Source organism: Topomyia yanbarensis, chromosome 2 (assembly GCF_030247195.1).
Source record: "Topomyia yanbarensis strain Yona2022 chromosome 2, ASM3024719v1, whole genome shotgun sequence".
Classification (NCBI taxonomy): domain Eukaryota; kingdom Metazoa; phylum Arthropoda; class Insecta; order Diptera; family Culicidae; genus Topomyia; species Topomyia yanbarensis.
The window spans coordinates 149,796,503-149,820,742 of record NC_080671.1 but is presented as its reverse complement, the minus strand read 5'-3'; the positions used below and the strand labels follow the sequence as shown (position 1 = coordinate 149,820,742).

The window sequence follows — 24,240 nt, the reverse complement described above, 5'->3', positions numbered from 1 at the left end:
AAAGTCTCAACAAATTCGTTAAAGACACGAACTCTGTTACTATTTTCTGAAAAATTAATTCTGCATAATTTTAAAACTTCAAAAATTACGGTTTCGGAATTATGCCGTTTGGACAGTATGATCGATTTTCACCAAACCCCCACCAAACCGAATTTCTGGCTACGCCGCTGACTTCAAGTAAGTAAAAACAAATTCGTTCTACACTCGTTAACAAGAAACTTCTTCGAATGCTGAATATCTATTATAATGCATTGAAACCCCGATTTTATCAGCCAAAAATGAATGATGGGCTCTAGCAGACGAACAAGACTGAATTCGAGTAAATCCTTTCTTGAGCATGTTTTCCATATCATGAAGATGGAAATATGCAAAAATGAAAAGTTCTTCATAATCAGAAATAGTTATCAGACTACATCAAGGGACGGGAAAAATATTTTAACAGTTTCAGTTCATTATAAAGAAAAAAAAAGCCCGATTTAGTCAATGTCCCCATTTTGTCAGCCTAAAACACACCATGAGACTGATAAAAATGGGTCTTTATTGTATGTATTATTCACTGTGTATCACATTAATAGGTACATTTCATTTTTGGGGATTTTTTATTGCAAACTACAACAATTTTTAGGTAGTTTTCAAGGGGTTATTTTATAGATTTGTTCCAAAATTTGGCGAACCTATTCCAATTCGTATACCAATTAATTGGTATACTTAAGGGTTTATATGTTGCAGATAGAGAAAGTACTTAATTTTTCCGCTTTTTTCCTACACAATATTACGAAAGCTTATTAAACAATTTTTCTTAATAAGTTTGTGAAAATTATAAGCTTTTTGGAATTTTTTCATAGTGTTATTTTTTATTTTACCGTGATTTTTTATTAAATAGTGACCATCGCTTCACAACGTAGTCTATTTTTCATGGCTTGCGGTGAGCACGATCTCTCGAAATACTGAACTGAAAATTATGGAATAGAAATTAATTTTTAGTATTCTTTACAGTTTTAACTCGCCGCGCAGATAGCTCTGAACTAGACCCGCTGATGCCCTAAGACGATTTCGCTAGATTTTCAGAGCACTGTGCACCCAGTGCATTAACGCAAGTGACGTAATGTTATCGCAAAGTTTCGTGAAAATGAAAATTCCAGTAATGATGATAATTTTCCCAAACGGTTCCTTTTCGTGAGGTTTTTATTTGTTCTTTGGCATTAGAATTAGCGATAATAATTCAAATCAAGGATAATACTGGGAAGTCACCTTTAGAAAAAGTCGATGTCGAAGTAAAATTTGAAACTATGCACGCATGCACTTCAGAGATAGCGTGATATCAGGAGCTGCGATTTCATTTCAACGCTTTTTTGTGAAAAGGGCGATACTTACAAATGTAAACATAAGGCTTTTTTTGATACATGCGAATGAGGGCTTTGAAACGCTACAAATTAACCTAAAAATTTTGATACTACGATATTGCTTTCTTAAACTACAGCAAAAAATACAACGGACGAAACTGTATTTTTGTTTGTTTATTTAAAGTTTCGCCCTCCACGCTCCATGCAAACAAACAGGGCGATACTTTGTTTTGCTAGCAGATTAGAGGCGAAACTGTTATTTTCGTATTTTTTAGGATTATCAAGCTGATACCAGCTGTAAATAGTAACAATGATCTCTATTGAAAAAACACGGACGAAATCGGTGGTGTAAAACGGTAGTTATTGTAAAAAAACGTAAGGGCGATACTTCAATGCTGATAGGTGGAACCGAAAAAGTAAAAAATCGCCAAAGGGGCGATACTATCATTTTGTCAATTTCAATAGCAAAAACAAATTTTAATTTAATAATTTCAAATACTTTATGAAGTTTTGGGTTTCGTTTACTGAATCATGCAATCTAGGATGTAAAAAACACAATAGTTCTTAAATAGGAAATAAAACCAAGTCTGGAAATATTCACTGTTGATTTTCTTTGAATGGTGTCACTGCTAGTATCACCCTTTTCAAGAAAAAGCGTTGATTTCTTAGTTCTCAGTCGCGTTGGAAATTTGAGTAATGTATAAACTTCAAATCGATTCAAAAAAAAATTTTTAGCTCAGTACAATATATAACCCCTTTAGGCAAATTCAGTTTTCCCACCACAATGCATTGATTGAGGAATTTAGATATTTAATTAACAGAGCATTAGCAATAATTCGTTTTTATATCTATTTTACGGGTCATTTTTTCGCTTTCCCATTGATTTGGTTTGAGATTTCTAGCACTGATGTTGTCCTATACTGATTTGAGCGATTCTCTGAGTCCTGCAACTATCCCATGTAGTATGTGTTATCAAAAACATCGCGAAGCATCAAGTTCTAAATGTTCTAAAACGATATAATATCCGAAGAGAGTGATAAGAGTTATAAGAAATGTCTCATCACACTGTTAGGTGGATTAAAAACGTTTTTGTATGTAAAACTATCTCAGAAACACAATGGCATAATTATTTTCAAAACAAAAATGCGCGAATTGTGAAAAAAATGCAATTTAAGTTTTAAACTGGAAATATAGCATATTTGGCAACACTGTAACCAAAAATAACTATTTTTGCTAGATTCCCTGACTTATTTCCTTCAAAATGCATCTCACTGATTGTTTATAGACCAAATGAAGCCAAAGATATGAATAAAAGTTGATAGTTGATGATTTTTTTCTATGGAAAATTTTCCATGCACGATTATGACACGCTATACAAATTTTGTCATTAATACACATCTATGACACGTGTGAGTGCGACTTTTGTTTACATTTATACTAAAAGCTCGCAACATAGTCAACTGATCTTTGTAAAATTTGAATGTTTAACAGAGAATAGACAGAAGCATAAAAAAAAAAATTGCCTTCCTTGAATTTTTTATACCATTTATAAGTTTCGAGATATTCAATCTCAAACTTTAAAAATCGTTTTTCTCGAAATGTGCAAAATGGCGCTTGTCATAAGATAGCACAACAGCGACGACATACACTACCTTTTTATATTGATAATCATTCCAAACCTTGTTAGATTATTATTCTCAAAGCAGATAGTAATGCTTTTAAAAGAGACGAAATTTAACTGAATACTACAGAACCTGTATGCATGCATTCAATATTACAGTCACAATAATGTTGTTCGTCATTGTGTATGTATGTTTTGTTAAAAAATTGAGGTGCGGATGTAAATGACTACCCCCATACAATATTTGTGTCGAATTTAATGAAAAATTACTAGGGGAATCTCATTCTCTTGGTAAATAGCAAATTAAAGAAAAAACACTCTTTCAGTTTATCAGCTATGAACAAAAGCATTTAAAAACTTCTTTCGGAATTGTATACTGCATTGATTCTCAACCTGGGGTCCGCGGACCCCCAAGGGGCCGTGAAGTCGTTGCGGGGGGTTTGCGAAGAAAAATATATTTTCCGAGTGCAGAATGAAATTTCAAGTCTTGTTTCCTAGCAATTGAAAATAACATATTGATAGCATACAAAATCGATGTTTATCCGTGAGGGTCCGCAGCAACCCAGGATGATTTCTAAGGGGACCATGGTATGAAAAAGGTTAAGAACCGCTAGTATACTGTATACTGAAGAAAAGTAACTATAGCATTCCTCGATGACTCTTTGTTCCGACAAGTTCTACCGCTGGTTTGAAATGGCGTGGAGGGAGGGAGGTGAGGGTTTGTCACCGATAATATATGACTACAATTTCCAGCGTTAGAGAAGTTAGAATAGCTCATTGGCGACATTTCCTAGTGTAATAATGCTTCACTGATTGTATTGTTCAATTTCAGTAGAAACTGTTTCCTAATGCCTTAGTAGAAAAAAATTGTTTATTTTAAATAATGTTTAACTATGTGCCACAAATTTAGGTTAAAGTTTTTAGTTATTATTTAAATGGTAAATGATGTAGAAAATATTGAAGAATGTTTAAAAAATATAGTTTGATTAAAAAGTTAGAATATGTTTCCCTATTTGGTCCAACTTTTTGTTCTAGCCACTCGATAGTGCGACGCCGAAATGACTGTTGTCAATGATGTTCTCTACCATGTATCTAATTCACATAAGATGAGCGACTCTTCAATAACATAGCAAAGATAATGCCCTATACCTTCTGTACCCCCATACCTATTTGACCCCATTCTACTCGACTATTGAGCTAAACCTAACCATTATTCCAGAAAAATGTGTAGTTCGTAGGAATCGAATGCTGATACACAACCATGCACTGCTAGGCCCCATGCAAAACTGACTCAGACATCACTTCGTTGAAAGTTTGATAAGTTTGTTTAACAAAGCCGGATGGACTAGCAATCTTCGACAAAGATGTTGACAATTAAATTATCTGTCTTATTTTCACTTACAGTGATAATAAGATGCATACAATGCCACCTAGCGGTGAAAAAGCGAGCCAGTAGGGTTTCTCCATGTAAATTGTTCAAAAATCACATACAAATCTCAGGTGGGTAGACTTGTCGGATTTGCTTATAATTTGGTACAAGTACTCCTGGTGGGACAAGGAATCGACTTAGGGGTGGGCCGATTGAGTTTTCAAAAATTCATTATGTTTCTGGGCAATCTAATGATCAATCACGATTTTAATGATTTTCGGAAGAATCTTCGTGGCATTCCTCTGCTGAGATTAGCTTCAGCTAAATAAATAATAGAAGCAAAATGTCAAATGATTTTCATTTCAAGTAAACGGTGTGGAAATAAACTGCTGTCTTCAAAGGTGGTAGATTTTCCCAGTTGTCCTTAAATTAATCATGTCTTGCGTTTAACAATTTCGCACCCTAGCATATACAGACCTCAATTTTTCAACCCGTTTCATTTCGCTACATCATACCACGAAATAAAATACTACTTGCTGAATAGATACCAATACTAGCATAAACTGAAAGTATGTTTTGACGGTTAGTTTCAGAGCATGTAATACTTACACCAATTTTATATAAAACGACAAATAATCAAGTAATTAATCAATCCGACACAAAACAAGTTTTTATTACAAAATGGACTAAGAACATTAGATGATACTATTCACTGGGTTGAAGGATGTGATTAAAAAAAGCATGAGATCAAAATATGTGAAAATATGTACAGATTTATTTTTAATTTGGTTTCTTAGTTCTAGATTCGCTTGGGACTATAATTGAACGTATCGCTTCCGTATATTGTAGATACAACCCCTAATAATTCAAATAGTTCAAATTTACAGATACAATACAGCAGTAACAAACTCTTGTCTTGCCTAGTATGCACCGCACTTCAGCAAAAGTTACGCCAGCCTAAGGTACACATGGTTCTTTCCGTTCACTAGAATAAATAACATCCGTCCGATATCTGGCTAAAAACATGCACTGAAACTCGCTCTCGTCTAACTAACCTCGTTAACTGTTCTGCAAAATTGCGTTAACAGTGAACTGGTAATAATGCATAATAAAAGTAACAAAACCTAGCACAAACAGGAAATAGGGCAAAACAGGAGTTTTTTTGTTTGCACGTTGTATGATAACAATTAATATTGACAATAGCCAGATCACAACCACACAATTAACAATTTCGACTGTGCCTCTTCCATCAACGTGTCCGAGGTAATGCTTCGTATACAACCGCGACATTATCGCTCATGGCCAACATGGTGGTCATGATTGTTTATCTTGAATCCCCCAGCCGCTGGATCACAAAGCGCACACTGACATTATTAATTTTCTCTTGCGCATCTTTTACGTAATGCTCTGAAATAAAGTCTATTTCCGCACTCATACAACACTAATCAGCACATACTATTGGACTCAACACGACTCGTTAACAGCACACTATCATTCACTCATCATGCAACCTCAGAAACATGCTCGCTTCATTCGGTATCTTAGCAAAATCACGCACTCACTTTCTTAACCTGTGGGAAGAACGCCTCAATTGGAAGAATCGGATCCTCGGTGGCCAGAGTGAAATATCCGGGAACCCGCCTCGATAACAGGCCCTTATTGACCGATTTGAAACCCTTCTCCTTGCTGGCGGACAGTGTCAATTCAACCACCCGCTTCGAGTAATCCGACGATGCACTGTTCAAATCCCAGTCCCCGTCGCTGAACGAGTTGGACGAGGAATCTTTTGGGAATATTTTCATGATCGCCGTCTCTGGAAGTCGATACACCTCGGTCGTGGTGGTGGATGACGACGATGCCGGAACGCTGTCCTCGTAGCGTTGCTGCGTGTCGACCGTACCTAGACTGCTTAGGTCGTCAATCGGCACTTTGGTTTCGTCCGATGAAGCTAACAAGCTATTGTTGTCCTGCTCGGAGTCTTTCTGTGTGCTGTCAGGTTCTTTTTTACGATTAAAGTTCTGGATGCGTTGACGAAGGCTGATTTTAGTTGGCCGACGGTTTGCAAGTGTGTTGGTGTTCAGGCTTGACGGAATGGCAGTTCGGTTGAGTGACTGGAATGTAACGCAAAACAAAATAAAATTGATTTGAATATCGTGCAGTTTCTAGTCCTGCATGAATAAAACCTCGAATATACTCAATAAATTATAGAAAATCAATAAAGCGAACGAAATAAAAAAATAAATGAAAAGAATTTAGAGTTCATAAAATGAATAGAATGATTAATAAAAATCAAAATGATAAAATACATAAATCAAATTAAATTAGTTCTTTAATTGGTAAGTAAGGCAATATTTAAAAAGAGTTATAAAATTAATAGAATAAATTAAATTGACTCAAACTAACAAACTGAATAAAATAAATAAGTGGAATGACTGATCATGAAATGAATAAAATTAAAGAAAGGAACAAAATGAATTAAATGAATGAAACGAATGAATCGAGTGAATCGAATGAATCGAATGAATCGAATGAATCGAATGAATCGAATGAATCGAATGAATCGAATGAATCGAATGAATCGAATGAATCGAATGCATCGAATGAATCGAATGAATCGAATGAATCGAATGAATCGAATGAATCGAATGAATGAATGAATCGAATGAATCGAATGAATCGAATGAATCGAATGAATCGAATGAATCGAATGAATCGAATGAATCGAATGAATCGAATGAATCGAATGAATCGAATGAATCGAATGAATCGAATGAATCGAATGAATCGAATGAATCGAATGAATCGAATGAATCGAATGAATCGAATGAATCGAATGAATCGAATGAATCGAATGAATCGAATGAATCGAATGAATCGAATGAATCGAATGAATCGAATGAATCGAATGAATCGAATGAATCGAATGAATCGAATGAATCGAATGAATCGAATGAATCGAATGAATCGAATGAATCGAATGAATCGAATGAATCGAATGAATCGAATGAATCGAATGAATCGAATGAATCGAATGAATCGAATGAATCGATTGAATCGAATGAATCGATTGAATCGAATGAATCGATTGAATCGAATGAATCGAATGAATCGAATGAATCGAATGAATCGAATGAATCGAATGAATCGAATGAATCGAATGAATCGAATGAATCGAATGAATCGAATGAATCGAATGAATCGAATGAATCGAATGAATCGAATGAATCGAATGAATCGAATGAATCGAATGAATCGAATGAATCGAATGAATCGAATGAATCGAATGAATCGAATGAATCGAATGAATCGAATGAATCGAATGAATCGAATGAATCGAATGAATCGAATTAATCGAATTAATCGAATTAATCGAATTAATCGAATTAATCGAATTAATCGAATTAATCGAATTAATCGAATGAATCGAATGAATCGAATGAATCGAATGAATCGAATGAATCGAATGAATCGAATGAATCGAATGAATCGAATGAATCGAATGAATCGAATGAATCGAATGAATCGAATGAATCGAATGATTCGAATGATTCGAATTAATCGAATTAATCGAATTAATCGAATTAATCGAATTAATCGAATTAATCGAATTAATCGAATTAATCGAATTAATCGAATTAATCGAATTAATCGAATTAATCGAATTAATCGAATTAATCGAATTAATCGAATTAATCGAATTAATCGAATTAATCGAATGAATCGAATGAAACGAATGAAACGAATGAATCGAATGAATCGAATGAATCGAATGAATCGAATGAATCGAATGAATCGAATGAATCGAATGAATCGAATGAATCGAATGAATCGAATGAATCGAATGAATCGAATGAATCGAATGAATCGAATGAATCGAATGAATCGAATGAATCGAATGAATCGAATGAATCGAATGAATCGAATGAATCGAATGAATCGAAATGATCGAATGAATCGAATGATCGAATGAATCGAATGAATCGAATGAATCGAATGAATCGAATGAATCGAATGAATCGAATGAATCGAATGAATCGAATGAATCGAATGAATCGAATGAATCGAATGAATCGAATGAATCGAATGAATCGAATGAATCGAATGAATCGAATGAATCGAATGAATCGAATGAATCGAATGAATCGAATGAATCGAATGAATCGAATGAATCGAATGAATCGAATGAATCGAATGAATCGAATGAATCGAATGAATCGAATGAATCGAATGAATCGAATGAATCGAATGAATCGAATGAATCGAATGAATCGAATGAATCGAATGAATCGAATGAATCGAATGAATCGAATGAATCGAATGAATCGAATGAATCGAATGAATCGAATCGATGAATCGAATGTGAATCGAATGAATCGAATGAATCGAATGAATCGAATGAATCGAATGAATCGAATGAATCGAATGAATCGAATGATCGAATGAATCGAATGAATCGAATGAATCGAATGAATCGAATGAATCGATTGAATCGATTGAATCGATTGAATCGATTGAATCGAATGAATCGAATGAATCGAATGAATCGAATGAATCGAATGAATCGAATGAATCGAATGAATCGAATGAATCGAATGAATCGAATGAATCGAATGAATCGAATGAATCGAATGAATCGAATGAATCGAATGAATCGAATGAATCGAATGAATCGAATGAATCGAATGAATCGAATGAATCGAATGAATCGAATGAATCGAATGAATCGAATGAATCGAAATGAATCGAATGAATCGAATGAATCGAATGAATCGAATGAATCGAATGAATCGAATGAATCGAATGAATCGAATGAATCGAATGAATCGAATGAATCGAATGAATCGAATGAATCGAATGAATCGAATGAATCGAATGAATCGAATGAATCGAATGAATCGAATGATTCGAATGATTCGAATGAATCGAATGAATCGAATGAATCGAATGAATCGAATGAATCGAATGAATCGAATGAATCGAATGAATCGAATGAATCGAATGAATGGAATGAATCGAATGAATCGAATGAATCGAATGAATCGAATGAATCGAATGAATCGAATGAATCGAATGAATCGAATGAATCGAATGAATCGAATGAATCGAATGAATCGAATGAATCGAATGAATCGAATGAATCGAATGAATCGAATGAATCGAATGAATCGAATGAATCGAATGAATCGAATGAATCGAATGAATCGAATGAATCGAATGAATCGAATGAATCGAATGAATCGAATGATATCGAATGAATCGAATGAATCGAATGAATCGAATGAATCGAATGAATCGAATGAATCGAATGAATCGAATGAATCGAATGAATCGAATGAATCGAATGAATCGAATGAATCGAATGAATCGAATGAATCGAATGAATCGAATGAATCGAATGAATCGAATGAATCGAATGAATCGAATGAATCGAATGAATCGAATGAATCGAATGAATCGAATGAATCGAATGAATCGAATGAATCGAATGAATCGAATGAATCGAATGAATCGAATGAATCGAATGAATCGAATGAATCGAATGAATCGAATGAATCGAATGAATCGAATGAATCGAATGAATCGAATGAATCGAATGAATCGAATGAATCGAATGAATCGAATGAATCGAATGAATCGAATGAATCGAATGAATCGAATGAATCGAATGAATCGAATGAATCGAATGAATCGAATGAATCGAATGAATCGAATGAATCGAATGAATCGAATGAATCGAATGAATCGAATGAATCGAATGAATCGAATGAATCGAATGAATCGAATGAATCGAATGAATCGAATGAATCGAATGAATCGAATGAATCGAATGAATCGAATGAATCGAATGATCGAATGAATCGAATGAATCGAATGAATCGAATGAATCGAATGAAATCGAATGAATCGAATGAATCGAATGAATCGAATGAATCGAATGAATCGAATGAATCGAATGAATCGAATGAATCGAATGAATCGAATGAATCGAATGAATCGAATGAATCGAATGAATCGAATGAATCGAATGAATCGAATGAATCGAATGAATCGAATGAATCGAATGAATCGAATGAATCGAATGAATCGAATGAATCGAATGAATCGAATGAATCGAATGAATCGAATGAATCGAATGAATCGAATGAATCGAATGAATCGAATGAATCGAATGAATCGAATGAATCGAATGAATCGAATGAATCGAATGAATCGAATGAATCGAATGAATCGAATGAATCGAATGAATCGAATGAATCGAATGAATCGAATGAATCGAATGAATCGAATGAATCGAATGAATCGAATGAATCGAATGAATCGAATGAATCGAATGAATCGAATGAATCGAGAGATCGAATGAATCGAATGAATCGAATGAATCGAATGAATCGATGAATCGAATGAATCGAATGAATCGAATGAATCGAATGAATCGAATGAATCGAATGAATCGAATGAATCGAATGAATCGAATGAATCGAATGAATCGAATGAATCGAATGAATCGAATGAATCGAATGAATCGAATGAATCGAATGAATCGAATGAATCGAATGAATCGAATGAATCGAATGAATCGAATGAATCGAATGAATCGAATGAATCGAATGAATCGAATGAATCGAATGAATCGAATGAATCGAATGAATCGAATGAATCGAATGAATCGAATGAATCGAATGAATCGAATGAATCGAATGAATCGAATGAATCGAATGAATCGAATGAATCGAATGAATCGAATGAATCGAATGAATCGAATGAATCGAATGAATCGAATGAATCGAATGAATCGAATGAATCGAATGAATCGAATGAATCGAATGAATCGAATGAATCGAATGGATCGAATGGATCGAATGGATCGAATGGATCGAATGGATCGAATGGATCGAATGAATCGAATGAATCGAATGAATCGAATGAATCGAATGAATCGAATGAATCGAATGAATCGAATGAATCGAATTAATCGAATTAATCAAATGAATCAAATGAATCAAATGAATCAAATGAATCGAATGAATCGAATGAATCGAATGAATCGAATGAATCGAATGAATCGAATGAATCGAATGAATCGAATGAATCGAATGAATCGAATGAATCGAATGAATCAAATTAATCATGGAAACTACCTTATTGATAGCAGATCATGTTAAACGAACTCAAATAACTAATACAATTACAGTTCCAGCGACTCAAACGAAAAAAAAGAACTTACCGATTGTGTCGTTGAGTCCTGCTGCCGTATCCGACCTCGATTAATTATCCTGGAGGTTGTCGAAGAGGGCATCTGCTGAGGTATATCCGTGGTAGCCTTCTTCACTGTGAACCTATTGTAGCTTCTCGTGCCCGTAGGTCGAAACGAAGTCCTCGTCGTTGTCGTCTCATTGACCGCAGTCGACTTCTCGGTAGTGCTAGAACTAAGCAAGAGCACCTCATTAGAGTCAATGGTTTTATTCGGACGACTATTCATCAGGAAACGATTTCTGGTAGGGAAGCGAAGTTTTGTCGCTGCCTGTGTTGTCAACTCCAGATCGGGTGTACCGAAAGATGTCGCCACCGTCGTCGTTGATGATCTGTTCAGTTTGCTGCGGTACTCCTTAATGCTGAATCGAGGACGGTTGAGCTCCGCCCGAGTTCTATTGATCTCTGCGCTGCTTTCATCCGAATTGATACTGGCGGAGGTTGTTGTCGTACTGAAGCCGAAGGAAACTGACGGCGGTCGTTGACTCGGTTTGGTATTAGGGAGCTTAAAATTAAGCCGCGTACTTTCGTTGTCGCGGGTAAACTCATCCGACTTGAACAGTTCGTCCAGTTCATCGCTTAGTTTAGTTTTCTGACGAATGGGCTTTGGTTCCGCACTGGTAGCTCGATCCCCATTGCCGGGTCTGAAGCGTGACCGAAAACCATTGCCTCCGAATGAAAACTGATTGTTGTCGTTACCATTGAAGATAAAGAACGAATTTGGTGCCGTCGTGATGACCGGTGGTGCTTGTGTGAAAACTTCATGCTGATCCCCATTCGGTCGATCTTGATCTGACTCGTCACGGTTACCGCTTGGGCTGAACCGATTTCGGGTGAAGTTTGTTGGCAACTTCTTTCGTTGCTTTCGGATTGAGCTTTCTTCCGCGAGGAAGGTAGTTGTGGGGGGCGATTGCGTAGTTTTGGTTTCGTTTTCCGCTTCGGTAGTTGGTCGCGTTCGGGCTCGGAGTCGAGTTTTGTTTGGACTCTCCGTGGAATCGGTTTCCGCCGAGACTTCAGTGCTTTGCTGTGGCTTCGGGCGACGCCTTCTGCCCTTGGATTTGAACATCGGATATATGGTCGTTGTGCCCTGTTCTTGTGATTCCAGATAGGGACCGAAGGTTACAATTTCCGGGTTGGCTTCGTCTAAGCGATTCTCTTCTGCTTCCGTGGTATACTTGTACTTATTTCGACTTCCGGGAGGAATTAGTGTAGGATCCGAGATTGCATCTTCAATCGTGAAGAAGCTGTGAGTGATTAGGGGCTCTTCCGTGGAAGCATCTGATACCGTTCCGGGGGTCGTTGTTGATGGTCGTTTATTTGGTGGTAACCCGGTATAGCCAGGGTGCATAAGCTTGTGCTGTTTGTATTCACTTTCCGTCGAACGGAAAAGATTTTTGAAAATGTTGGGTTTCTCGGTGGTTGTAAACTTATCCCGGCCTATCCAGTTATCGTTGATGGGCGTAACAAGAACGGGGCTGTTGTAGTTTTTGTGCTCACCACCGAAGGTGATCGAGTGTGAATAGAATGGTTGGCGAGGAGTTGTGGTCGATGGAAAATGAAATGAGGAAGAAGTGGTTGTTGGAATAGAGCTGGGCGTAGAGGTGTGCGTATGAGAAGATGATCCAGGTTTCGCAAATGATTCATAAGCGAAGCGGTTTGCATCCTGAAGCGGGGAATGGGGGTTTATGTTGTATTTGTTCAGAATTTCTATCGGGTCCTTGCTTGGATCTGGATGATTTTGAATAGTAGGTAGGAATGCTTGCTGGGTGCTTGGTGGTGGTGGGACTAGATTTTTACTGTATTCATCATGTATTTCATTGAATCCGTTGTGATGTTTGATTTCTTTGAATTTGGCCACTTCGTGAGGCTGGTGATCGATTGGTGGCTGCTGATGGCTTTGGTAAGAAGTGAAACCAAACGTTTCCCCTCCATGATGTTCTTTGAAGGAACCAAACTGGGTTGGATGAACTTGATGTGTTTCGAATTGGAAATGAGGATGCTGTATTTTATGAGGTTTCTCTTTGAATGTGTGAGTTGTGGGAGTTGGTGAAGCGGCGGGTGGGGCAGGATGCTGTGTTTTCAAATTGAAACTGTATTTATTTTGCTGCTGCTGCTGTTGAACCTGCTGAAAGAAAGGGGTTAGAACACTTGGTGGGATATGAGGGAAGAGTGGACTGGGTGTGGTGGTCGGATTGTAGCTTGATTCTTTTTCGCCAGACGAAAGCAACTTCATCGGAAGATCCGCATCTGACGAGATATGATTGTAGAACGGCTGTAGTTTGTTTGGCTGCTGCAAGTAGTTCATCTTATGGAGATTTTTCATATGCGAGAATGTCTGCGGATAGCCAGCTCCAACGCCAGCATGCAGTAAACCTTTGAGGTGGGCATCAAAGCTAGGATGGCTGGCGAGTTGGCTGATGAATTTGGTTTTTGCTGTGTGCATGGGGCTAGAAGCCTGTCCGAATTGGATGTAGGTACCGTACAACTGATTCGGCATGACAAAATGCTCCAAGCGGTTTGAGGTGGCTGGTACGGGTTGTTTCTGTCTGTAGGCAACCGCCATGTGTGTTTGAAGCTTGTTCATAACCGGATGAGGCTGCATGGTGGACTTTTGTTGAATCCCCGGTGGTGAATTGTGGACAGGCTCCCTGTGAGGATGTATGAAAAATCGTACAATTATAATGAGAGTAGTAATTCAGCTCATAAAGTATTCCACCATTGGTAGGAAAGCTTAACGCTTTGCTTATTCAAGTATTTGTCATTGGTCAATCTGACACCATCAAAACAGTGCCTCATTTATATGATAATTTCTCAGGAGAAAACGTTAGTGTAAGCAAGTTGAGTAAAGTTAATGTGTATGCAAATTAAAACTAGATGACGTTATGGCTAACGTCCCCCACCAACCGAAATTTGTTGCTTTGCTTAGTTTTTACCTGAACTGGGCATTGAATTTTCCCGACTTTACTCCAACCGGAGCGAGATGAGAGATCTTTGGCGTGGATGGGTGCACAATGTTCAGTGTGGTTATTTGGTCCGATTTTCCGTATGAACTGGAATGCCGGGCGGTGGTGTGGATGGCGGGGCTCACATTAGTCAGCAGAAGCGGTGTGGTCATATACTTGGGACCAGGAGTGTGGCCGCGTTGTAATTGATGATGTTGCTGGCTGGCCGATTGTACCTGGAAGGTGTTCTGGTTCTGGTACTGGGTGATGGGCTGATTAAAATGCTTGAGGATTTGCGCATTGTGCTGCGCAATATGAACTAGTTCATCCTTACTGGTAGTATCAAAACTGGCTACACTAATCAGCTGCTGCTGAGGCACGTGGTAGGGAAGGGGTCTCCATGGAACCTGGAAGAAAATGAAGCAGAGGAGAAGTATTATAGAGGTGAGAAAAACGCTGATCGCTATTCTAATTGGATCCGCCTTTAACGGTCAAATGTAAATAAGATGAGCCGTAGTGCCGAAGTCTATGTATTTCGACTGACCCGTTAGATTGGGTATATCTTGCGCACAGCATTCGAAGCTGTTGGGCTTTTATGACAAAATTAAAACCTTTTGTGTTCAGTTAATTGTGGTACTACTTTTAGTCTAATTGGGGTGTCGTAAACCTGAACTTGCAGGCTTGCTGTGGCGACTATTAAACTAGAGCAGCGAATGGAAATCGATTCAATGAAGATTGTGAGCAGCAATGGTATGTTTGAGGTCGAAAGCGATTATTGAAGGTATGATCTAGTAAAAAAACGGTTTTTTATGCATCTAGCGCATTTCTAGTGTTACACTTGTGAACATCGCTTCCTCTCTCAATTCGATCACACAAATATTGAGACAGCATTTCATCAATAGGTTTTAAAATAGATACCATTGTTGAGTAACCAATAAGTTGCTTGACTGTAATGTGCCTAGCATAGAATTAGAGAAAGTGTATCTGTTACATTTTCAAATCCTCCTCATTATTTTGGGGCTAGGTTAAGAATCGACAAAATCTCAGTTTTATTACACACATAACATTCAAAACACTTCCGATTTTAATTCACCTTGAAGTTTGCAGTAAACTTCAAGGTGAATTAAAATCGGAAGTGTTTTGAATGTTATGTGTGTAATAAAACTGAGATTTTGACGATTCTGAACCTAGCCCCAAAATAATAAGGAGGATTTGAAAATGTATTTCAAAAACTGTTTCGTAATAGTACACCTCTCGTTATTTCGATCGCTCCAGAATTAGCAAATTGTTACGAGTTCAGGTCAATTCGCTGAAAGTCGTTTTACCAAATGCCGTTTTGCTGTATATCATTTGGCAGAATGGGCCATTTAGTCGAATGCTGTTTGGCCGAGAGGAACGGTTGGATGAAAGCTATTAGGCCGAAAAATCCCTTTGACCGAATGTAATTTGCAGAATGCCACTTAATAAATGTGATATATCGATGCGTTCAAAACAAAACTGTTCATAATGCCATATCATCATTCAAGACATTTATTTAAATTAGATCAAATTAGTTATGGAATCTGCGTTTCGACTTCATCTCATCAGAATCCGATGCTGACTTAGTGACAGGACCAAGCTGACGTCGGATTGACGCTAGCTCCAAAAAGCGAGAACACTATTTGTGTTTCTGAGAAAACCCCTAACGGGTGTTCAATAAAAAATGAGAATTTTTTCAGTCATGTAGTTAAAAACAAATTTTTTTCAATGATTTCAGTATTTTTTATTAAAAGCATAATGTTTATTCTTCAAAAAACGTCAATGAATATTGCAGAAGGGGCCCTGGTTAGCCATACGATGCAACTTACTCACGATGCTCTCACAAGAGCGCTGAACGGCACTGACGTCCATCTTCCGGAAAAAAATCTTGATCTTGGTGGTCAACTGCTTCGTATCCTTGGCCAGCCAATTATTTTTGTATCCTAGGGCACGGAGAGAGCCGAAAAAATCCTCAATACGATGGCACTGGGGCAAGTTGCAATTTTTTCTGCTCAAGATACTCCAGCGTCTTCTTGGCGTAGTGGGAGGAGACCTTGTCCGGCCAGAAGACGTACGTCTCATCCGCATGATGCTCTTTTAACCTTTACAGTACCATGTTAAAAAAATTTCTGAAAATTTTGTTTAAATTTTGCTCTCATTTCGTCAATTTTTGACCGAATTGGATGGAACCAACTTTAAAAGATCTGGAATTCAGTCCAGTTTCTATGTACCAAGTAGCGTTCAAATCCGTAAACCAGTTCCGGAGTTAATCCGAATTCCCGTGGGGTATATTCGGCATCCCAGTGGGGTGACGGACGAGTTTTGAAGAAACATCCCATAAATTTAAGTAATTGTGTTTTGAAATGTGCTACATATGACTACTTCCCATTGATCCTTCACAATAGACATGAATTGGACCAATCTTGGCCACCGGAGAACTGTTCCGGGAGAACCAGAGAATATTTATATATTTTTATATATTTCCAGCGATTTGGGTTCATAGCTTTATATGAAATGCGAAGTTCTTCCAATCATACAGTTCTACAGCTCCCTCAAGCTATGGCCATTCCGGCACCGGTTTTGGACGGATGGACACTTGACGCCATTTTGAAAACCAAGATGGCGATTTCCGGTTACCACAAAACAGTGAAAAGTATCCTCAATATGGATGTCATTCGAAAGGGAGAGGTCAATAGAAGACAGAAATTGATTTTTCAAAACCAAGATGCCAGCTTCCGGTTATACCAAAGCAATGCAAACCACCATCAATAATGGTGTCATTGTAATGCGCTGGTGGTCAGAAAAATCCGGATTTTTTTTTTGACGCCAATTCGAAAACCAAAATGGTGGGTTCCTGTTCCAAAAAAACAGTGAAAACCGTCATCAATATGGGTGTCGTTTGAAAGGGGATGGTCTGCAGGAGACGGAATTTGATGATTGACGGCATTTTGAAAACCAAGATGGCGGCTTCCGGTTTCCAAAAAACAGTGAAAACTACCATCAATATAGGTGTCATTTGAAAGGGATTGGTGAGAAGAAGTCCGAAATTGATTATTTATGCAGTTTTGAAAACCAAGTTTGCGGTTTCCTGTTACTGCAAAACAGCGAAAACTATCATCAATATGGGTATCATGAAAGGGGTAGTCATAAAGTGATTTTTGACGTCATTTTCGAAAACCGCGAGCTGGTAAAAAGTTCACTAAAGCTGCCAAAACTAAGTCCAAAAAGGTTAAAAACACTAAAAAGTGAAGAGTGAATTTTATTTTCCTTACCTATATACGAAAAAACAATGTTTTTTTTAATTAAAAGTTTTCCACTGATACATTTGACGTGTTTAACCTATTTTACCAAACTCGGCCAACCTACCTCAGCCCTGAGGTTGGTTGGCCGATTTTTCTTTCGGCATTTGTTTGCTAATAACTTTTTCCCTGACTTTTTTTCATGAATGAAAAATATTACGTATGTGCTCAAGGGTTTTATCTTCATGACAGCGCAAACCGGTTTTCAAAAAGTCTAACCAGAATGAGCAGAGAAATTGGTTGGACTGCTTGGATTTGCAGTTCTAGGTCCCTAACAGTCATTCCAAGTCTCTGTGGCCACATTAGCCACCATCGACTTCCGACTTCCAATTGCGGAGTTACGGGTTGTGGAGTGTGGTCACAGAGACTCCTATTCAAACCGATACCGCCATAAATGCAAAAAGAATTTTTTTGCTAAAATATCTTGCATTTGCAGTTACAGGTTCCTGATGGCCACTCGACATCTTGTTGGCCACATTGAACACCTTAGACGGTTCTGGAAGTGCCCAGAAAAAGGCCATCTTTCAAAAGTAAAAAAACTCACATTAGTTTCTCGGAGATGGCTGGGCCGATTTTCACAAACTTAGTCTCAAACGAAAGGTATATTATAGACTCCTATGAAGTTTCGTACGGATCGGTTATGTGGTTTCGCAAATATAGAATTAATCTTCTGGTCACATAAGAAATTCGCATAGAAGCCGGAACTAAAATTTTTATTTCAAAGGGAGACCCCATGAAATTTCAGAAATCGAATTTGTATTTTTGTTGCCAAATGTCCTTAAATTGCATGAATCGTCGAGATTTTATGTTATCCAGAATTTTTTGAGAAACAGACTTTTTAACGCTCTCATAAGCTGCTATTGAATTTTAGTTGATTCGACTTTCAATTCCGGAGTTACGGGTTGAAGTGTACGGTCACACAGTAAATTCCCTTATAAACTGGTAACACCATAGTGTCCGAGTGATGTAATACATATTTAAATAGGTTCAACATTACTTGGATTTTCGGATTTAGATCACTAATGACCAATCAAAGTAGCTTGGATCACATTGGCCAGCTATGACGGTGCTTTATCTCGCCAAGTTTCTGAGCTAATATCACACTTATTTTCCAACGAACTCTTAACCGATTTTTACGAACTTTATTTCAAATGAAAGTTCTAATACTTCCATTGACTGTTATTGAATTTCATTTAGTACTGACTTTTGGTTCCGGAGTTATAGGTTGGTTAGTGCGGTCACATACTAATTTCTCATATCGACCGGTACAATCGTAATCCCTCAAAGATTAAAAATCAATTGAAATGAAGATCAAGTTACTTCGATACGCAAACCTAAGTCACTGAAGGTGAATCATTGTTTCTTAAAATAAATAGTCCACTATCGATAATTCCGGAAGTCCTGGGTTCCAGACTTATTCCAGAACTAAAGCCATAACTAAAGATGATGACAACAAATTTTCACTAACCTAGTCTCAAATGGCAGGTATAATTAGAAAGTTGGCAATTGTACGCTCCATACTCCGCTCTTCCTCATTCCTCTCACATCCCTCCCAACTCTTTAACTCCCCCGCCCCCTCCACCTATGACCAACCTCACACCCGCATTACCTTCACTCACCCGTATACCAAAATTGGTTGTTCCCAACGCATCCTCCGTTCACACAAATTATTCCGCTACCCTCTTCCACCACCATGTATTTCGAAATATGTCAACATGAAGAAAAAATTGACCTCACGCTGATTAAACTAATTATATACTATATTTTTGTTTGTTACAAGTGTTTCAGCGTCGACATGTTGCTCATCAAGTTCGAGGAAGTTGTGCCATCATATATACTTACCAAGTGTTACTAGAATATAGTTGATGTTTCCACAATATTATATTGAAAGTAACCGGCTATTAAATCATAGCTTTGATAAACGAGAAAGGCACAATTGCACCACTAGGTGGATTAAAACAGATTTTTAAGGTATCTTTAAAGTAGGCTTAAAACTTCCTACTGCAAAAATCACTTAACCGCGAAAGCATATTATATCTTAACAGTAATTAAGCAATAAGTACCCAATATACTGAATTAGAAATGTATTGTAAACTAAAAAATATAATCAAATATAAAATTAAAGGTATAAAAAGGCACCCTATATTATAGAATTCAACGATCACAACCAAGAGGCCGATTAATTGAGCATCAATTCTGTTTTTTGTAGTTATGCGTTACATGTAATAGATATGCGTTTCGAAATTGGTATTGAAAATAATTAATCATGGTTACAGTTGTACACAGAAATGACAATGGTGGGATTTACAGTACACAGTTCATTAAAATTTGTAGTTTCTAATAAAGCATTAATCGTTATTAGATTGATAATCGCCTAGAAAAAATCTCACAGAATGCTGAAAAAAAATCATCTACCGCCTTCATTCGTAAATTTTCAATTGCATTTTTTATCGAAAAGCCGATGGATAGATAAATCAAGTGGAGCAGTTGATAAACAAGAGAAAATAATTCTCCAGCATACCTGCTTCACAAAAACAAAACGACAATAGCCACAAAAAATGGCTCATTGATTGTTGGTGGATTTCAGAAAGAAAAAAAAAACTTACAAATGGCTACACTTGCCATCAGGCCATCGCCGGAATCCGGATTGTTATCTGTGGTACTGGGCACCTCGATCAGCTATTGCCAGCAGACCGAGGAATATGGAAACAATTTTCTCAAATTGCACGTTTGCATGAAATTAGCGATGCGGCTTCACCTATTATAAACTGGCTCCAGCAATGATAGCGCAGCGGGAAAGAAAGTGAACTTGAGAAGAAAACTACGAAAGAAAATGAGCGAAAGATAGTCTTTTCACTTTCAGTGAGGTTTTTGTAAGAATGCGCGGTAAAGTGTGGAGATAGATGAGATCAAACGAAAACAATCACGAGCATTGGGCATGGTAAATTAATGCAGTTTTTGTTGTGATAACTTGTTCAGTTCAATACCAGGCCACCGGAGGAGATTTCCGGGTAATTTAGAAGAAAGAAGCTTTGTTGGTGGTTCCAGTTGGTGGAATAAGATAAATTTTTATTATTCATCAAGTTTTTAGTAGACGAACATTTGAATTGTTCGAGTAAAGAAATAAAAATATGATAAACTACAAACAGCCATACATGTCTAATACATTAATATCAAACTACGAAAACCGAATGCGTTCAAATAAAATCGGATTTCAAAATATTGAAGTAATGAAACTGTTAATAAATTCTGGATTTCGAGATCATCACATGAATGCTGAAGCTTGGTATAGAATATTATCGATTACCAATCGGTTTTAATTAATTTACACGATTCGAAATTTATGTTAGTTCAAGCTAATTGAGTTCATGTCACTAGTGACGCCACAAATAATTTTCGTCGCATCAATATTCGAAGTGCAATTCGTCGTAATACCTCTCTTCTGGGATGAATGACATGAACGAAAAAAATTATGCTATTGACTGTAAATAATTGATTGAAATCAAAATATACGAAAACTTGTAACTTTAAAAGTACATATTTTTCGACTTTGCTTAGGATTCATGAACGAATGCGCCAATTTAATTTGTTGCACGATTGAAAGGCGCGTTTCCAATGAAACGTACATACAATGCTAGTCGTTATTATAATATATCATCCTACGACAATGTCAGCTACTGAAGTGGCATGGACCAGAAGAGCGGTGAGTCTCATGAAGGGAATATTATTTACGAAACACCGAATAAAAATATTTGCGTTCCCAAACAGGTACATATAGCTTAGTTTTAGCTTAGTTTGCTGTTGAAATTGCATATTGAACCAATTGTATGATACCTGGGAGTAGTACATCACAATCAGCGTGCAATCTAAATAGACTAGGATTATAGTATGATTAATAACATAAATGGCCACGCCCATGTAGGTCATCTTTGGGATGGGAAGGAATGTTAGATCAACACTTGTGACTATTATATCCGATGAATTCTTCACAAGTGTCGCAGGATAGGATTGGTGTTAGTAGGTAGGGAAATGATTCAGGATACATCTTGGTAGATATTGTGATTTAGCTAAGTTGTGTACTTAGCTAAATCGCTTGCGCTTTGTTTTTTCATTTAAGAACAAAGTTTTCAGGAGTGCGATCTCCAGTAGAAATATGAATGCCGTTCCAATAGGCATTTTAATAATTATTCTTCCGCAGGGCGGTACATAAAAGGATAAAGCAGCGTGGAATATAATAGAGGTATCTGTTCAACTACAGACAATATGATCTTAGCAATATGTACAAAAGCCGCTCGTGATCAATTTCCGATAATTCGAAACGAGCAATTTGAACTCCGAAAAGCCGACCATCGAAAATATTGCTTCTTATTAACACTTCAATGATCATTTCCAAAGTTTGCAGTACCAAGCAAGCATTCAAAAAGTATAAAAGATATCCCAAAGGAATGTGAAGAAATTCACTGCCAAATGTTAATGATAAATTGGCATCTCCACTATCCCTATCAGACACGTTTCCATAATTGGGTTAAATGCCAAATTGCAAACTACATGTTTATTATGCGTAATAAATATAATAAACAGAACGATAAGGGCTATGAGCCATTGACGGCCCAGAAGAAGAATGGATCAGAGAAGAGCAATACTGGCAAAGACCTACTACCATATGAGCGGTTCAAACTCGAAAGAGTGACGCAAAGAACGGCACTGGATGATTTTGAGGAAAGGACCAGGAGTGCGATTTCATGAAGTTTTAGGGTCCGACGGCCCTACATTTTCTGAGAGAGTGAAGTTATGGAGTGTTTAAATGTTTACCACTATTTAGGAAAGTAAAAGCAGTACAAAGCTTGTGTCGGCCCTTGGTGAGACCTTATGAAGTCACTTTTGGAGGTAGCATAAAACAAATTGTCTTTTCCCTTAAAAAATATTAAAAAAAAAATTAACAATAGCAAACGTAAATCAAAATTTTAATTTAATAAATTGTGCCCGGGTTCAAGCAGGTATATTTACCTTTTGTGGCGATTGCAACGAAAAAGAGACAGTTATCCGATTTTCTGAACGTTGTATTTTAGAGTATGACAGCGTTACAAAATACCTGCTGGAGGGATACATATTTTTTCAGTGTAGGTGGTACATATTTTTAGTTAGTGGTTCGATATGATGTTTGCATATTCTTAGTTTATAGATTTAAGGAAACTTACGTTCAGTGTCCCTTTTATGTCTTTTACAGTAGTTTAATTGGTGGTGGTTATGCTAAAATAAGGTTTGTAGGTTAGGTTAAGTTTCATTTCACATTTTCATGCTGAATATTTTACCTCTTATTGTGTGTTGTATGATTAATTTAGTTTTTACGATAACGTAGATGAAAGAATAGCAGCTATATAGTACCTAAGGATTTCATGGTTATTTTAATTTAGTTAGGAAAAAATAAAAACAAACAGCCGTACTAATAGCTGTAGGATTTAATTGCTTCTAATTAAATTTTTTTAATTTGCCGTGCTGCACTTTTTTTAGAACTATAATTTTAGATTTACTGCACTGTACTTGGTGTTAGCTAGAATAATTAATGTACTGCACTGTACTTGTAGTAATTAATCCTGAATTATAAATGGCAAAATAACTTTAGTAGAGCACAACTTTTCCTCACTAACTTGCAATTCTTTTTGACGTTTCTCCCTCGATCATCTCCTAACGCCAGCGGCGCCCGATTTATACGGGCGATCGCACGGGAAAGATGTTCACATATAGGTGCGGACTATTATTTTATTTGGATGTATGGTGCGGTGCAACGAGCAGTTGCGACACCTAAAAATTGGATAAATTTTTCCATATTAATAAAGTTCGGTCTACGTTGTTTATGAATGGTTCCATGAAGATACCGTATGTCCGTTTAAATCATTCGTTGTTCGCATACCAAATGAGCAACATCAAGACTATAATGAACGAACAACATCATGACTAGCCATCGGAAAGCGCTCTCAAGCTCAAAAAATATCGATTTCACTGCAACCACGCAAACAGTCATTTCTACCATATCAAAATTTCTTTGGTTTCTGTAGTTTACACAAGTTTGTAGTATTTTCATCTCTCTGAATGGTATTCATTTTTTCTATGAAAGTAGTCAAGTCGAACACTAATATTCTCCCGTGATGATTTAAGTTCATAGTAAATTTGATCATTCACGATATATTTTTTTTTAGATTGTGCCGTATTGTGGCGGTTACAGTGTTCTCTAATTGCCATTAAACTTTTTTGACGTGTAGGATCTCGATACGTGAATGAAGAAAAATGCCAAAGTGATAACACTAGATCTCTATTGTAGCATTATGAGCATCTCCTTTTCACGTTAAAAGATTAACAGTTCTATTAACAGTTAAAAATCCATTGAAGGGTATTTAAA

The 24,240-nt window shown here is 36.9% G+C and overlaps 1 protein-coding gene across 1 annotated transcript in view; it reads right to left on the bottom strand.

Moving 5' to 3' along the window:
* Positions 1–5,125: 5,125 nt before the first annotated feature.
* The window catches only part of LOC131681718 (mucin-2-like), a 113,133-nt gene continuing 94,018 nt past the window's right edge, over positions 5,126–24,240 (bottom strand). Inside the window, exons 4-6 of the mRNA XM_058962687.1 lie at positions 14,518–14,933; positions 11,559–14,232; positions 5,126–6,444 (exon numbers count right to left, since the gene is read on the bottom strand). Coding sequence (XP_058818670.1) covers positions 5,884–6,444; positions 11,559–14,232; positions 14,518–14,933 — 3,651 coding nt within the window. The 3' untranslated portion in view covers positions 5,126–5,883. The remainder of the gene's footprint in view (positions 6,445–11,558; positions 14,233–14,517; positions 14,934–24,240) is intronic.